General features: G+C 36.1%; 1 protein-coding gene across 1 annotated transcript; it reads left to right on the top strand.

Moving 5' to 3' along the window:
• Positions 1 to 1,086: 1,086 nt before the first annotated feature.
• znf706 (zinc finger protein 706) lies at positions 1,087 to 6,277 on the top strand. The gene is made up of 3 exons (XM_067426133.1): positions 1,087 to 1,245; positions 2,091 to 2,226; positions 5,464 to 6,277. The coding sequence occupies exons 1-3, from the start codon at positions 1,100 to 1,102 to the stop codon at positions 5,557 to 5,559; spliced, it is 378 nt and encodes a 125-aa protein (XP_067282234.1). The 5' UTR covers positions 1,087 to 1,099; the 3' UTR covers positions 5,560 to 6,277.
• Positions 6,278 to 12,573: the final 6,296 nt, after the last annotated feature.

The following is a 12,573-nucleotide window of genomic DNA, read 5'->3' as shown; positions in this document are numbered from 1 at the left end:
TTATGTTATATACATTCAGTCCGTATGTGGAAATGTTTTTTATGTCAATAGCCTAGTTTATATATGTTGAGAGAGTTGTAACTGAGGGAAATATAAAGGAATAGTTCACCCAAAAAAGTTAAAATTGTGTCATTACACGCCCTGCATGCCATTCAAAACCCCTCTTGACTTTATTCATTGAATGCTATGGAGATTTCAGACGTTTTTCCTTGCAGTTACAGTAGGCTAACAAGGAAATGTGGAGCCAGCTGAAGAAAAGAAAAATCATAAAGGCCTAGGCATAGCGGCTACAGTGCTTCCGGAAAATTGCAATATCAAACAAAAGATTTGTTACTTTGTTTATGATTTAAAAGCATTTATTGTAACTGCATGGGGAAATAAACTTTTTTTTAACCCCACAGAATAAAGTCATACCGATTCAAAATAACAGGAGTTTAAGGAAATGTTTTTTTATTTCTATTTTTTCCCTTAATTTCTCATGAATTAATTTCATGGACATACATTTGACTTATAACTAAAATACAACATTATTAACTTGTTAATCTCAAAATATTAATGAATGAGTCTAAATTAAGCTAAAACTGAGTTTTTTTAAATTTCGATCATGGTAAACCTGTTACAGAGGTGAGAGAGGCCAACAAGGTTATTAAAGATTAATACCGCCACCTACTGGTCTGAAAATAGATTTCATGTGAAAAGTACCCTTTACAATAACAGTTTAAAAGTTGTATTAGTCTACAAATAAATAAAGAAATATGTGTTAATATAAATGTGCTATATTGTGTGGTTAAAGAAATGATTCGTGCATGTTCTTTTTTTTAACTAGTAACTTTTTAATTTTGTGTTAGTTGACACTTCGTCTTGCTGTATTGTGTTAGTTTAACAAAATCATCTGCTAACGTTTATTGCATATATATGTAGATGTATAAATATGTACAATAATATAGCAGATATTCATATATGCGTCAAACTACGGTTGCTCAAGCCTCAAGCTCTTGCTCTCGAACGGCTTCGGCCATTCCGTTATGGCGGCCCAGTCCCTCTATCTATGGTCCCTTTACTACCTACTACTCGCAGAGCATGGTAAAGAGTTGCGCGGATGTCGCTCTCTAGCGCTCAGTGCCGTTGTGGTCAAAAGAGGATTTACATGAGAGTCACTCACTCCGGGAAGAGCACAGCTGTCACAAGCGTGCAGGAGAGTACACTTAAGCCTAAAGCTGCCTACGGATCCTATCTGTTCGCCAGGTATGCTCATACTATCCAGTTATAGATAGAAAAAAACATATAGTAGCATTTTAATAACCCGTATTAGCGTGGTTTGCGTGAGTGTTCGTGTGTAGCTGTGTCGAAAGATCTGGTTTTGTTAGTGTTTAGCATGCTAGCTGGCTAACCATATGGTGTTGTTAACTAAGCCTTCTATCTCCGCTCACTGATCTACCTCAACTGTTACAGTATGCGAAGTTTTACATCTAATATTTATTAAATTTTCTAGCCTAATGTCCTTTTAAAGACTGTATAATCCACGGTGTAGTATAAACTAATGTTATATGTCGAGCTAATAGACTATCGAGCCTCAATGTGCATTGACAGCTAGCTCAAACTGCTAACATTGAACAGTAAAACTCAATTTTTGTATACTGACGTATTATACGTGATTTAAAAAATCCTGGATGCAACAATATTGTAATAGCTGTTAATAAGAGACATTATTCTCCTGTAATATGTAATATCTCCTGTAATCTTGTGCACTGTGTGATTTCTGTTTCAAGCAACAACATAAGCTGCTTGACATTGTTATTGTTTTAAACTAAGCCAAAGGTAGAACATGGTGTACACTAACTTTTAATAAAATCTCTGATATCATATCCCACAGTCTTTTTTATATAGGAGTTTTATCCGACATAATTTTATTAACACAATACATTTTGAGGAATTTGGATTGGTAATTACCACACAAACTCTCGGAAAATATATTTTGCAATTGTTTGTTCTTGATAGCTGGGTATGTAAATCTCTTGACTTTGTCTCTCTGACTCATACCGTTTCAGTCTCTGTATGTTGTTGACGTCATTTTGTCATCAATCCAACAGCATGGCTCGTGGACACCAGAAAATCCAGTCTCAGCAGAAAAACGCCAAGAAGCAGGCTGAGGCCAAGAAATCCAAAGGCCATGACCAGAAGACCGCGGCAAAAGCTGCACTAGTGTTCACATGTGGCGTCTGCAGGGTCAGTGGCAATTAAAGAAGGTTATTTTTACCCCACAGATCATCTTTGGAGGTTCTTTTCAGCCAAGTTTCAATGCCAGCTTGTATAAATTCTATTTTGTAATGTTCTTTTTTTAATCAAATTTCATGACTTTTAACTGAACATAGCTCAAGGAAAGAACTGATGGTTTTGAACATGGGTGTATGTAGAGAATGAATGTGTCGGGAAATTTTGTTCTCAAGTTGGAACTTGTCTCTGACTATGAAAGTTATTCACTGTAGGTATCAAATCAGACTTGTCAGTACAACTACTAATTACCAGTAACTGAGAGTCACACATGGGCATACAACTGCTTACAATGTCGCAGCCTTTGCAACACATTTTACCTCATAGTGTGATGGATGGTATGACGTATGTACAGAGTGACAGTAGAGAATAATCAAAATAGCTATATTAAGACATACAGTGTAGGGGTGCATGTTTATGATTAAACTTATAAATGCAATTATTTTGCTCATAAACCATAATCGTGATTAGTAATGATTTGTTCTCATTTGAAGGTTTTGTTGTTAAACATATAATCAGAATTATGGCACTTTCACATAAGCACAATTCAAGAAGAATTTTACCTCAAATAGTTTTCTCATTTATTATAATTACAATTACATTAACATGCTCTCAACATTGTGAGAACTGGTACAACCTTAAAGTCCACAGGAAATCTGAGTTTTTTGGCTTTTAGTAAGATATAAGCATTCAAAACTTGGTCTCTCACTTGTGCCAATATGGATCAATGATTTTGTTGATGTCCTTCTGCTCTTCAGCTTCTCCTCAGATTTTCTGTCCTATCAAATCCTCTAGAATCTGAATTCAATTTTTTATCATTAGAATCCTCTCTAGTGTCCTGTCCACTATACTAATAGACGCTGAAATCGGTCACTTGCTCACACAATTACTTTTTTTTTTGTATATGGTGAATGTCGCATACTGCACTATATAGGGGGTAGGGAACTATTCAGACAGGGTAAATATGCTTTCCATTGGGGAGAATAAAGTCTGGTTTTACGTTAGTGTCATGTGAACAGCCGCAGTTGGCGCACAGTCTAATCCTGTCCAGAGACAAGATTGCACAGAGCGGAACTTATGCACAAGTTGGCTCGGACCATCGGACACACTTTTCAAACTACACATCCTCATGATTACATTCACTGTTTTGCTTTAGTAACAGTTTCATATTAATCTAAAAATGAATCATAAGACTGTGGCTGTCAAATGCTGCCTTGCCAAACTCAATGGCTCTGGCCGAGCTGTGACATAAACAAAACGCTATTGGCTATTTTAAAAAAGGGAAGGAGCTGACATTTCCCACCCTTTCTTCCTGTTTCAGTGGAAATTGCATCAACACATTGTATAATGCTGAGTGTTTCAAGGCACTTCCGTGGGCCTTTAAGAAGATTCACTGAAAAACAGTGAAATTCATAAAATTAATTCCAAATAATGTGAAAGTTTTTATAATAAAACTATAATTGACATTGTATTGTAGCATAAGCGGCTTTGTGAAGGAACACAGACAGGCTGTAATACACTTTGATTTGAGCAGTTTCGCAATGGAGCTAAACTCCTACATACATGTTTGGTCTGTGTTTTCAGATCATCAGCACTTGCACACATGCATGGTTGCCAGGTTGGGAAGATTTGTTTTCTTCACTACTGTCACTTAAAGGGATGGTTTACCCAAAAATGAAAATTAACCCATGATTTACTCACCCTCAAGCCATCCTAGGTGTGTATGACATTCTTTCAGACAAATACAATCGGAGTTATATAAAAAAATGTCCTGGCTAATCTAAGCATTATAATGGCATTAAATGGCAGCCCAAAATTTGAAGCCATAAAAAAAAGTGCATCCATCTATTTTTAAAAGTACTCCACACGGCTCCGGGGGGTTAATAAAGGCCTTCTGAAGTGAAACAATGCGTTTGTGTAAGAAAAATATCCATATTTACCACGTTAAAAAGTAAAAATTCTAGCTCCCGCCAGACCACCCTTCAACTATTCGACTTACGAAGAAAGCATTACTGGCATGACATATGACGTTGGATGTAGCGCAAGTGTTTTGAACTGTTAGAGGCGTTACATTTTCTTTGTAAGTTGAATACGAAAGGGGGTCTTGCAGAAGTTAGATATTTTACTTTATAACGTTTTATATATGAATATTTTTCTAACACAAACCCATCGTATCGCTTCAAAATGTATTTATTAACTTTCTGGATCCGTGTGGAGTACGTTTAAAATGGATGGCTGCACTTTTTTTGGGCTGCCATTATAAAGCTTGGAAGTTATATATTTTTTAATATAACTAATATAATGATTTTATTCGTCTGAAAGAAGAATGTCATGTACACCTAGGATGGCTTGAGGGTGAGTAGATTATGAGGTTTTCATTTTTGTGTGAAAAAATGAAATTATCCATTAAACTATCCCTTTAATAGAGTTTGGATTCCATTTAACTCTTGCCTTTGACGCAGCTTTGTCTTATAAAAGACAATTGATATTCACTAATATTTAACTGCCCTGACTTTAGTGATGTTTCTATACAAAGTTGCAAATTTAACTTGTGCTTAAAATTGGAATATTACAAAACATTTGGGAATAAGGCAGCGTTTCCGTCTCATCCATTCCATCATGTGTTTAAGAGAACAAAATCGACACTTCCTGGGCTAATTGGCATAAAATATCTGTAATAAATATGGAATTTGTTGCAATTGGGGAATTTGCCACTGTGGCTTTTTTTCCCTACATCATAAAACATTTGCAAAATAAAGCAGCGGATGTCTGGGGTTTGGGAATGCAATCATGTGAAACTTCTTGGAGGTCATTATATTACATTATTCTAATGAAAGACATTGGCTCAGGCATTTCTGAAAAATCAAAGCAACTTCGAGATGCTGTGCAATAAAATTGGTCTGCTGATTAGTCCAGTTATCCAATCAATATGTTGTGCACATCTTATGGAATTAAAAAAAAAATATCCACCTCATTTTTTACCATCCAGGGTTTTTTTTTTTTTGCGATATTCTAAAATGTGCATAAAATAGGTGAATGGAAATGGCTTCTGTTGAATAAGAACAAAATTTGGAAGGGATTAAGCTGGAATTGATTGGATAATGCAGTGTTCTTTTCATACCAGAATGAAGCCAGTCAGTTCCTTGAGACATAATGTGATGAACTAAGCCATGAAACCTCTTTGTCTTGCAGTCACAAATGCCAGATCCCAAGACCTTCAAGCAACATTTTGAGAGCAAGCACCCCAAGAGCCCCCTTCCCCCAGAGCTGGAGGGCGTTGAGGCATGAACGGTCCAGAGACCGGAGGCTGACTGTATAAAAACTCATTTTAAGAGTCCTGATCTCAAATTTTATTCAGCAGGACACGATCACTGCTCTTACTTGAGTTTTATACATGCATCCTCCCCTTCACTGCAGACATGAATCCCGTGGATCAAAGACTGATGACGTTTAGCTTCCCTCTCTCAACACTGTTTCAGAGCACTTGCCTTGGCTGCGATCAGATCAGTGCATTACCTCAAGCTGCACTCACATGCTTTCTTTTCTCATCTTACTTGCGTGATTGAGAGAAGTTAGCAGAACACTACCAGTGATTAAATTGATCATAAATGTGGTAGTCACACTTGCTTTTTGCTTGTTAGATAAGATTGAGCGCAAATGGATATGGGAGCAGTTTTCCACTTCTTGGCGTTTAGCCTGGGGGAAAAACTTTTTTGATTTTTACCTTAATTTTCTCATTTACTAACTTTGGTTTCCACCGAAACTCTTTTAGTCCAAAACAAATGTGGTTCTGTACACTGAAAACTGGAATCTAATGCGTTTCTGTAAAATCACTGGATGTGCCCGAGGTAACTGTGTTCTTAATTTAATGTTGCTGCAGAACTTTTTATTTCTCTCTGGAATTATCTCAAACAATATCGCCTCAATGTTTGATATTCCTGCTCAAGCCACCTGGTTTCCACCAATGTAATATATCTCTTTAATAAAATTTAACTTTGTTTAAGAAGTTGTGAGGCATGTCTTCAACACAGTAGATTAAGTCATTTTGACCATTATGAGAGTGTTGTTGCTTGTTTCTTGTGTTAGTCCAAAAAGCTTCATCTAAATTAGTGAATGGGGGGGAAAGGGTTTACAGTGACAACAATAAAAAGTGATTCTAGGGCAGATATTACGCATCATTACCTTGGCAACAACACAACACAGGCTGTTCCATAAAACAAGTTTAGAATACAAGCCAGACTTATTTTGGTTAGTCAGACCTATTGTCTGTGGATTCTGTTTCATAAAACAAACTTATAATAGTTCAAACTCAGTTACTCTAGCAACTTATGCTGGGGGAACTAGCCTGGTCTAGGGCAGGCTAACTGTCAGTTAAGCAGAGCTCCTCTAACGGACCAATAGGAAAGCATTGATATTATCGCTGATTCAATGGCATACCATTATTTGACTTCATTAAACACTATCAGTCCAAAAATAATTGTACAGTATACAGAATATCAACTTAAATAATGCTACATTGATAAATGACACGTGCCCAAAAAGAAAAGATAATAACAAATGCACTGACTACATTTTAAATGTTCAAAACAAATATTTTAGCAAACTTGTCTAATTTTTCTTTCTTTCCCCCCCCCCAATAATTATTCCTTATTTTTCCTTCTACTTTGTTTCCCCTTTTTTTTCTCTTGTAATAATACCCACCACCAACACATAAAAAAATTAGAACCCTAGGAGAATACAGAACGGAGAGAAAAAAAAATCTATACATACATTTTAATAAAAAAATTAAATATTCACATATTTGTATCAAACTCTTATAATGACACATCATTCTAATTCAAGTAATATTATTTAAACATCAAATAATAATAAGTAAATAAATAAAATAATTACATTCAAAGGGAGGGTTATATAAAAAGGTAATTAATGTAAAATGCATTCCTTTATTATAGTAGCCCATATCTTTTCAAAATGTATACTTTTAAATGTAATGTATAATTTCATGTTATCCTCTTCATAGTGTACTTTAGAAACTATCTAACCAATCATTTAAATCTTGGGATTCTTGCTTTCTCCAAAAATGTTTTATTGCTTTAAAAGCTGTAATTTTCTGTATTCTAAATAAGTAGCCTTTAATCATTAGCATAGGTCCTATACCCGAAACTATATTTTGTATCTTATATTTGGTTTCTTAAAAAAACTCTTCCCTGAATTACTTGTCCAATTTTTGTATTATTATAATAAAATATACACTCACCTAAAGGATTATCAGGAACACCATACTAATACTGTGTTTGACCCCCTTTCGCCTTCAGAACTGCCTTAATTCTACGTGGCATTGATTCAACAAGGTGCTGAAAGCATTCTTTAGAAATGTTGGCCCATATTGATAGGATAGCATCTTGCAGTTGATGGAGATTTGTGGGATGCACATCCAGGGCACGAAGCTCCCGTTTCACCACATCCCAAAGATGCTCTATTGGGTTGAGATCTGGTGACTGTGGGGGCCATTTTAGGACAGTGAACTCATTGTCATGTTCAAGAAACCAATTTGAAATGATTCAAGCTTTGTGACATGGTGCATTATCCTGCTGGTAAAAAAGAGATGGACATGGTCAGAAACAATGTTCAGGTAGGCTGTGGCATTTAAACCATGCCCAATTAGCACTAAGGGGCCTAAAGTGTGCCAAGAAAACATCCCCCACACCATTACACCACCACTACCAGCCTGCAGAGTGGTAAGAAGGCATGATGGATCCATGTTTTCATTCTGTTTATGCCAAATTCTGACTCTACCATCTGAATGTCTCAACAGAAATCGAGACTCATCAGACCAGGCAACATTTTTCCAGTCTTCAACTGTCCAATTTTGGTGAGCATGTGCAAATTGTAGCCGCTTTTTTATCTATTTGTAGTGGAGTGGTACCCGGTGGGGTCTTCTGCTGTTGTAGCCCATCCGCCTCAAGGTTGTGTGTGTTGTGGCTTCATAAATGCTTTGCTGCATATCTCGGTTGTAACGAGTGGTTATTTCCGTCAAAGTTGCTCTTCTAAAAGCTTGAATTAGTCTGCCCATTCTCCTCTGACCTCTAGCATCAACAAGGCATTTATACCCACAGGACTGCCGGGTACTGGATGTTTCTCCTTTTTCACACCATTCTTTGTAACCCCTAGAAATGGTTGTGCGTGAAAATCCCAGTACTGAGCAGATTGTGAAATACTCAGACCGGCCCGCCTGGCACCACATCCATGCCACACACAAAATTGCTTAAATCATCTTTCTTTCCCATTCTGACATTCAGTTTGGAGTTCAGGAGATTGCCTTGACCAGGACCACACCCCTAAATGCATTGAAGCAACTGCCATGTGATTGGTTGATTAGATAATTGCATTAATGAGAAATTGAACAGGTGTTCCTAATAATCCTTTAGGTGAGTGTTTGAGTGTAATGAGCTATAAATTCACTGCAACTTGTCCAACATCCTAAACATAAATGATTATACTTGGAAGATATTTATGGTGTAATAAAATATTGCATGCAAATTCCCCCCCCAAAAAAATCTACATTCAAGTCACATATTATTGCACTCCTATTTGGTGTGCATGCCTGCAGTAGCGCTCGTTCAATGTGACATTGGAAATATTTGCCGGAGTTTCAACATTTACAGATGGAGAATATACCTCTGAAATGTACATTCAATGTTACATGTTACAAGGAAAACACCATGTCTGAAACGCGTAAAACAGCACAAAATATCTGCTGTTTTCTGTGGTGGATTGATATGATCCATGATCGACCTCTAGGGCTGCTTAAAGCATGCACACGCAGTTGTCTTAACAAAGTAAACCTGGATCAAATTAGTGGTTGCGGGAACTTCAATAACCTTTTACGAAACAGCTTTTGCCCCAATTTATTTGTTAGGTTCATTCAAGTCAGGTATTGGAGTTTAATCTCCGCTTTTCTAAGCGTTTTTTATTAAAAAGCCCTCAGGTCTAGCCTGACAAGCCAGACCCACATCAAGATGTTTGGTCTGGAAACTCACCATTGACAGGGCACAGTCCGAGGGGCGGGATGAACGGTTGTCTTTCAAACTTCCTCTGCACACGATAGGATAGCACTACAACCAACCAGAGCAACGAAGGTGAAACATAGCTTGTTGATGGATTAAACATTCGCCGTATCCGGTTGGCAAAACTTCGAACACATCTTCCCTTTTTAAGAATGACTTCAGTGCCGTTCTTTTCTCAGAGAAAAGCTTAACTCCAAGTCTTCCAGAGTCAAAAGACCGCGAAAGACCGCCGCCGTTCGCCAGTTTCTGTGTTTACTAGAAGCACGCAAACGCAACTCGGCCGTAGTCATTATGGCCCCGCCCACCGACTCTATACACGATATGATTGGCCCGGCAAGAGTTTGGGGATTACAGCTCAGAAGGGTATTGAGAGTTCCTAGACGACACTTGCGGGCAGATTAAATTTGCTGCCGCTAGGGTGTGTCTAGATTTCTAGGCTACCTCAGGTCATTAATCACAACAGAATCAGACTTCCTTTTTGGGCCATTTATACTATTAAAACTATTAAAATTTTCTTCAATAATTTTCTTTAATTGGAGTAACGCTGCAAATGTTGCATTTGCAACTGGAATTAAATAAAATACCTTAGAATAGTTAGGAGTTAAAAGAATGTTGTTTGACCACCACAGAAATATATTTAGATTTTGTCTTTGTAAATATTGTTTTGTTAATCAGATTGTCGCAATTGCTTCAGCAAGAGAATTTAGAAATTTAACTGCAGGGTGCTTTTATCACACTCAGGTAGCAATAGTACTTTCCTCATACTAGTGAATCTCTATTTGTCACTTTCCCACTCTCACTCGGGAGAATGCAGGTAGTCAAAATGATTATAACGTGTGGGCGGACCGGAAGTTGCCCTGCAGGTTGAGACGAGTCAGGGCTGCTCTTCTCATACATACAGTAATGACACACCCTAACAATAAATCATTTTAATGGGTAGACTAGTTACAATGAATAAGACTAGGTGAAATACAGCAGGACCCTCACCGGAAATGACTGGTGTAGCCTTTTAAAGTCACCATGAATTCAAAATACTTTTCACACATAAAATACTTTATTCAAAACAAATCTACTTTTTGAATGGACTATTGCATTATTATTATTTTTATAAATGATTTATCTGTGCACATTTGTTTTAAAATGCATGTTCCCTTGTAATCTTTAATCAAACTTCCCTTCTCTCTTGCAATGACATCACTTCTCTGATGATGAGGGTGGGACAACCTGTCACTCACATGACAATACAGCAATAGACATTTTGATTTCCTACATTATCATGCAGAGCGTATGACCAGAAACTAGGGTGACCAGACGCCCCGTTTGTCCCGGGACGATCTTCTATTTTCAGTGTCCTGACTTTATGAAACGGTGAAAATTTCTTCCACCATGAGAAATCTGGTCACCCAGCTAAAACTCTTAATAGTCTAAATAGATTTGCAACACTGAATGCAATATCAATTCAACAGAAAATTTTAGTTGAAAAGGTCAAGACCTTTGAGTTGTGACATGCCAAAATCACAGTTTTAAAGGTGAAACAACTTTTCTTCGTTTATATCAAATTACTTCTTATGCTAGGTTAATTTGATGTCAAGTAATAGTTTATTACACATAGCTTATATAGTTATGTCACAACAAACAATTTTGGATTTGTGCCAGAACTGTGTATTATAAGCAATTTTCCCTGGTTTGAGTTGATTTGTATAAATGACCTCAGATAAATCTATAGTGTGTGTCATTGATGACTCACCAATGACAACGATGGTGTATCGCCACTGAACATGTTGAGGTAGGTGCAGCTTTGGGTGGGGTAAAAATCACTCTTTATGAGTCAAAATCTTTCAACATTTGAGAAAGTGTAGCTTTTGAGCAAAAGTAATTATTATAATTATAATGCATTATAATTATTGCACAAATGATTTAACATTTAAAACCATGCCAGCAGGATTCAGATCTTGCCATTCTGGTGTGGCTATAGTGATAAATTGGGTTGTAATATCTTAACACGCCTTTCCAATAAAAAAAAATGTGACCCTGTTACAAATTAGAACATGTTCTCTTTATGGACCTCGGTGCAAGATAATTGAGATTCTGCTTTTATTAATATCTCGTTCCTCTGCTCCAGTTTTAGGCCAAGCTGCTCTGACAGTGTGTTCAGTCCATGTATCTGATCAGACAATATTATCTTCCTTCCTGTGCTAGTCTCTGTTCTTAATGGTTTTTAAACCAGACAGTGTCTAGCAGCATCTGACACATCAATGTCTTCTGGGTCAACTATTGTGTGTGATTATGACAAACCCAATTACAGATAAACAGAGGGTGTATACTCAAGAAAATTAAGCAATAAATTCCATAAGTTTAGATAAATCTAAACAGAGTAATTCATCAGTTTTGATGCATGGCTTCCAAGATAGTGAATAGAATCCATTAATTATACAAATAAACAATGTAGGATGATCAGGGTTATTTTAAAACCATAAAAAGTGAACTGAAATAAAATAAACGTTAACTTCCAACTAATGAAATATATATAGTTTAACTAAAATAGCTAAAACTGAAATAATAAAAATTAATAAAAATAACAAAAAAATACTGCGTTTTATTTTCGTTTGTTAAATGTGTTGTAAAATTTGATTAAAAAAATATCTTTTAAAAAAGTACTCAAACTTGAACTAAAAGAAAATGGAAAATAAAAAATGAACTCAAAATATTAATAAACACTTTCTCATGATTCTACGCTAGCAAAAATCTAATTAAATATATAAAATATAGGGGAGATAATAAAATAAAATGATTGCCAGCCCTTTTGTTGACCCCTATTAAATCAATCTTCCATTAATAAGATTAACAAACATTGCTACACTACTACTGTTGACCTTTGCTTTCATTGCTATTGCCTGACAGATAGAGATTGACATTTTATGGTGTTATGCTAAATTCTGGTTGAACTAAATGTTTAATCATAATATATACGATTTATTTTATTCTATCTATCTATCTATCTATCTATCTATCTATCTATCTATCTATCTATCTATCTATCTATCTATCTATCTATCTATCTATCTATCTATCTATCTATCTATCTATCTATCTATCTATCTATCTATCTATCTATCTATCTATCTATCTATCTATCTATCTATCTAATCATGGGCCATAAGAGCCAAAAACCTTTGATAAACAAGAGCCTGAATTGTCATATATGATGCAAAACACAGATGCACACTTTTTTCTA

The sequence above is a fragment of the Pseudorasbora parva genome, chromosome 19 (genome assembly GCF_024679245.1).
Source record: "Pseudorasbora parva isolate DD20220531a chromosome 19, ASM2467924v1, whole genome shotgun sequence".
Classification (NCBI taxonomy): domain Eukaryota; kingdom Metazoa; phylum Chordata; class Actinopteri; order Cypriniformes; family Gobionidae; genus Pseudorasbora; species Pseudorasbora parva.
The sequence above is the reverse complement of the archived record's forward strand: the minus strand, read 5'-3'. Positions and strand labels throughout refer to the sequence as shown.

Bases quoted from the DNA above. Each gene is read 5' to 3' on its own strand.
- znf706 (XM_067426133.1), top strand. From the start codon at position 1,100: ATGTCGCTCTCTAGCGCTCAGTGCCGTTGTGGTCAAAAGAGGATTTAC. The intron at 1,246-2,090 runs GTATGCTCATAC...TCAATCCAACAG, and splicing joins GGATCCTATCTGTTCGCCAG to CATGGCTCGTGGACACCAGA. The intron at 2,227-5,463 runs GTCAGTGGCAAT...TTTGTCTTGCAG, and splicing joins TCACATGTGGCGTCTGCAGG to TCACAAATGCCAGATCCCAA.